Source organism: Homalodisca vitripennis, chromosome 5, assembly GCF_021130785.1.
Source record: "Homalodisca vitripennis isolate AUS2020 chromosome 5, UT_GWSS_2.1, whole genome shotgun sequence".
Classification (NCBI taxonomy): Eukaryota; Metazoa; Arthropoda; class Insecta; order Hemiptera; family Cicadellidae; genus Homalodisca; species Homalodisca vitripennis.
Genome location: NC_060211.1, coordinates 50,767,582 through 50,773,206, shown reverse-complemented (window position 1 = coordinate 50,773,206; position 5,625 = coordinate 50,767,582). Strand labels below are relative to the sequence as shown.

At 36.7% G+C, this 5,625-nt stretch overlaps 1 protein-coding gene across 1 annotated transcript; it reads left to right on the top strand.

The window, feature by feature from the left end:
• Positions 1–226: 226 nt before the first annotated feature.
• On the top strand, positions 227–4,856 carry LOC124362156 (protein odd-skipped). The gene is made up of 3 exons (XM_046816399.1): positions 227–369; positions 2,364–2,952; positions 3,131–4,856. Exons 1-3 carry the CDS (start codon positions 324–326, stop codon positions 3,399–3,401), a joined length of 906 nt encoding a protein of 301 aa, XP_046672355.1. The 5' UTR covers positions 227–323; the 3' UTR covers positions 3,402–4,856.
• The last annotated feature ends 769 nt before the right edge of the window (positions 4,857–5,625 follow it).

Sequence of the window (5,625 nt, the reverse complement as noted above, 5' to 3'; positions counted from 1 at the left end):
ACGGGCTTTGTGTGCTTTTCACCCCAAATAAATTAGCCAGTGTTTCCAGACCTCGGTTTCTGTGGCAGCAGAAAAGCCCGGGCGCGGATGCCGCCTTCATGCTGCCTTAACACAATTAGGGGTCGACCAATGGGAGGCGGCCTGGGCAAGCCCCGCCCCTCGGTAGCGCATGCGCAGAGTCACGGCCCTGGCCCTCCTAGCCCTGCATCGTCACTGTCTTCTCTACTGTCCACTAGACAACATCACAGTGTCATCCTAGTTTACTGTCTGTGCGTGCTACAGTCGTAGTTCTGTTGTTAGTGCAAAGGACATCAGTGTACACCATGGCTACCGGCTGTCCTCGGTCGCCTACTCTACCCACACATCCTGGTAAATATAACCTCACTTATCCTTAGTTTTTATTTTAATCTAGTATAACTTCTCAAAAATGGAAAACTGAAAATTAAACCTACTGTTCCTTGTAGTCTTTAAACTTAACCAAAACTGGCAGTGCCAGCTGGAATTTCATTCACAACCGTATTTTTAGCAACGTTGAAGATATCACAGTTAAAAGTCAATTATCAGAACATGGAACACTTCCTCTATCAGGCTTATCGCTCGTTCGTGTCCTGATAACAATAATGCAGGTAGAGCTGAGTGCTGGTGTTGCTTTACAAGTTGCTGCTAATGTCTTTTTTATCGCGCTACTATAATTGATTTCCCATTCTCGGAAACAATAGTGACAAGCCTCGGTTAGGCAACTGTACCGCATCACGTGATGTGATACAAGGATCGTGTTGCTGCTCCTAGACCGGTTTGTCATGTTTATTTATAAGTCCCTTACCAACGGTAGTTATCATGTTTTGACATTTCCTTGTAGGAAGTGAAGTATTTGTATAATATGTCCTAGACACTCACAGGAACTAACGAGAACATTGTTATTACATTTTAATAGAGCAAAAGTATTGCACATTGGTTTATTTCTGTAGGTTACACGTAACAAATTACATTAGTGCACGGAGAAGTATACTGTGTACTCTCCGTACTTTAAACTTGTGTGATTAGTCATTAATTAATTCATATTAAACCAAAGAGTTGTTATTTGATAACAAAAATGGGGATGGTAATAAATTTGTTCATGCTGCATCCGAGTTAGTGTATTGCTCCGCATTGTAGAAAGATTGTTTCCTTTTATTTAAAAACTTTTAAAATAAAGTAGTGTTTACATAGTTTGTTGGATATTTTAAATTAATATAACGAAATTCATAGCTCTATATAATTTATTTTGAAAAGAAACGTTTGATTTTAATTAGCTTTCAGGTAAATCTTGTTTAGATCTTTGTTAATTATTCATTTAGAGAAAATCTCATTTAACTCATTGTTATGTTTATAAATTTGTCTTAACAGTATTTTCAGAACTGGTAGGCCTAATACAAGGACACACATTGTTATTTGAGCTCTGAACTTTTATATAACGGCTATTGTGACTTGTATTAAAATTAGTATATTTATTAATTTTATTTAAGCAGGAAAGTCCTCTACTAGTAGCTTGTTAGCGTTGCGTATAAATAACATTTGTTCTGGATTGTAAAATCAAAACTTACTGTATTGCTATTGTATTTATTATCATTGCTATAGAAAGTTTGTTACCTTTGTACAATACACAATGTAACTTATTTGTGTGTAGGCTACTTACGATAAATTTAATTTTTTAACATTTACCGGTACGCTTGCATTTTGGGTAACAGCGATCCGTATGTTCGTTTTTAGATAAATAATCTTCTGAATTTAATAAATGCCGTTGTAATAATGTAGCATACAGAAAAAATCGTTAAAATGTATATAGGACAACATAGTAGACTGAGGACAATTGTATAGGATCTGACTGTACAAAAACAACTAGGAGATATGCCTTGTCATCAATATAAGAACAAATCTTGTAACGAGATTACGGTGAAGAACCAAATAGGAGTATCCGGTCTGTCCAGTATGCTCTCCCTGGCGGTCGCGGCGAGTTATGCAAACCCAAGCAAGCGTGGGCCGAGGTCTAGTAGTGAGGCAACCGTGTGGATTATTGATCACCGACCTTTGCCGAACATCTCGGTCTTATCTGTTGGAATCTCTCCAGCGGGGGATCTGTAAAGGATCAATGCCATCTCGACTTAGTCGCTTTGAACTCGTCGTGACGTAATACATAAGCCACGTTCTGTCACCTCCTGTATTGGTGTCCCACTTTATACAAGCATTCAAGTTGATTGGAATGTTCAAGCTATGGGTGATTCATTATTAGGCATCTATAGAGTGTATTTTCTATTCGGTTTTCTACTGTGGCTAAAGCTACCTAATGGCATGCTAATGTATACTGAACCATTGTGTTGTTTCAGGATTTAAGGAGACAGAAAATGCAAGTCCTCTGTTGACGCCGCCCCACACTCCTACAGCCACATCCCCTCTCAATCTGCAACAGGGGCGCTCCTTCTCCTTCAGCGACCCGGAGGACGAGGAGGTCATCGTGGACGACGACGAGAGGTCGGACTGTAGCAGCGACCTGGAGAGCCTCAAACCCAAGCCCTCCGTGGCGCCTACCAGCGGCTGGTGTTGCAGTCAGGACTCCGCATTCACCCCTCTGCGCCAAGGACCCCCCGAGCCACAAGTGCCTCTGTTCATGCACATGGGGTATCCCCAGTGGCTGGTGAACCAATGGCTCCGCACCGCCCTCTACCCGGATCCACGCCGCTGCTATCCGTACCCTAATCTGCCCCCTCGGCGACCTCCACCGCGCGCTCCCCTCGTCCAGCCCAGGATTGCTTCCTCAAGGCCCAAGAAGCAGTTCATCTGCAAGTTCTGCAACCGGCAATTCACCAAGTCCTACAACCTGCTGATCCATGAGCGCACTCACACGGACGAGCGGCCATACTCTTGTGACATCTGCGGCAAGGCTTTCCGCCGACAGGATCACCTTAGAGACCACAGGTCAGTTGAAACTTTATGACAGGTTACAAATTCATAAAACCTTTAAATGAGTTAAAAATATTGCAAGTTCCTTTTATGACTTTTAAACCGTCAAAACCCTTTTATTTGAATCTCTGAATTGATCTCATTATTAAACATAATGATTTTGGAAGATGCTGACGTAATTTATGATCCACAGGTACATCCACAGTAAGGAGAAACCCTTCAAGTGCACGGAGTGCGGCAAGGGATTCTGCCAGTCCAGGACTCTGGCCGTCCACAAGATCCTGCACCTCGAGGAGTCGCCCCACAAGTGTCCTGTGTGCCGAAGATGTTTCAACCAGCGGTCCAACCTCAAGACCCACCTGCTGACACACACAGTGCCCGCCAACCCCGTCCTGGACCTCTCCACCCCCGCGCCGCCACCCAGGCTTGGATTCACCATAGACGAGATCATGTCCCGCAGATAGACCAATCTAGAGCACTAAAGCCCATCTAGTCCTTATGCCACCAAAGCCGTCTGTATTTATCTAGACTTCCTTCGCAATCGCAAGTACAAAGTAGCTGCTCTATAAAGTGCTGACGAAGATATTTATTAGTGAATTCATATTCGTTATTGAATAATTATCACTTTTTTGAACACTGTAACTGTTTTATGGATTTAAAATCTAATGTGTAAAACTATTGACGTTATAAATAGTTTAAAATAAATTATTAACTTTTCAATAAATTTAGAAACTTTATGGGTGTAATTGTTTTAAATTTCTCCGAATCATGTATTAACTTGTTTATTGTATTTTTTTTTAATGTAAGAAAGGCAATGAAATGTCTAATAATTTTGGGACTAATTGATTTCTACAATGTTCTTGGAATAAAAGCTTTATTTCTTCAATTAAAAATGTATAAGATATAGTTTAGTTTTTTTCACTACATTGTTATAATTACTATTTTTAGTTTATTAGTTACTATTTTAAATTATTGTAGGGTTTTGCTTTAATTAACAGTGTTTAATTTACTGTTCTTTAAATTCAAGAATAGCCTGTACTTCCATTTAATCACCAATTCAAACTTTTGTAGTAGTTATTTATTTTTATATACCTAATTTAAAACATCAGGCATTTTGTAAAACTGTAGGCTAGTAGTAATCAATACCAAATCTCAAATCAATAACAGTAATAATTTGTATCACTGATTATTAGTTTTATATTGAGTGATGTAATGAAAACAGTTTTGTTGCCTCAACTTCGAAACACTTAGTCTTGTATAAATGTTGAGTTTTATTACTTATTCTCCACAATGTTATGTGTAAAGATGGCTTCCACCACTGATACACTGTAATCCCGGGATTATGGCGGTAACTAGGATTACCATATCTCACTATCTCAAATAGTTGAATAACTTGTCTTTTCTCAAATAAGATTTCAATAACGGTCAAGTTTTCATTATTAAAGTTTAATCTTTCTACGATGGATTGTAATTGGTTGATATTATTTTTAATGTTTAATCAACTTAGAGCCCTCAAACAAACATCCTATCAGCGGTTCGTTTTAAATCTTCGGATTTTGTAATATTTTTAAAAGACTTTGAAAATGTAGACGATATCGGCTGGCAGTAATTTATTCATCACTATTGTGACTAATTGTGTTAACATTTCAGAGACTTATTCAGGCGGTTGACAGTTGTGTTGATTTTGTCTTTTGTTGTTTTATGTTCCTCATTGGCTAGGCTGATCTCTATTTACCAAAAAGTTTTTGGCTTTGTACATAGCGTCTTAGGTGTTAATATATGTGTGAATATGATACTGTAGTGCGTGTATCTTAAATCTATTGGTGTTAATGTGTATAATAGTGTTAATAAATAAAATATTTATGTGATTGTATAAATAGAATTTAATAAATTATTGTAAATAAAATTATGTTATTTATCTAAAACTGTTGTTTGTAGCTTTATATCATATTACCTTTAACCACCCTTTTTACCGTTATTAAATAAAAAACAAAGAGTATAGTTTAACATAAACATACGTTATTTGGCCTACAAATATAAAAAATAATAACTTGCAACTTCACATATTTTGAAAATATGTAATTATAGTTTCTCTTTAGTATCAAGCTTTAGTAATTTTAATAATTAAAAATAGCATTCAATTTTTTATTTAGCTTTTTGTTTCTTGCAGATTAGACTGAAGAGTCTTAATTGTGTTATAAGGAATTCTTCAAATATTTCAATTCAGAATAAGTTGTAGTAACAAATTATTTTGTATCCATACCATAATATAACAAATCAATACTTGTAATAGTGAAGAGTGATATCTAAATAACAATACCTGTTTTGAAACTCAACAATTCCGATTAAAATAAGTTTGATGAGTCATTTTGTAACTTAAAATGTTTCGAAATATACATGGTACATTTCATATTCCAACATTGTTTTGCTTTTGGAATAAATGTTAAAATTTTGAATTTGCCACCATAATAGAACATGGTGAAATTTTATAAATGAGAAGTTACTGTTTATTAATAGCAAACTTTTCTAATTAGAAAATAGAACTAGAGGCATATCTTATATATAAATCATGTCATCAGATGCTGAAATGCTTTGCTAATTGATTCAAATTTAATTAATAATCATGTCTTGTAATCGCATGGTGAAAGTAGTTTATTTGCAGTAAATGGATATCCAGCAACCTAGCTT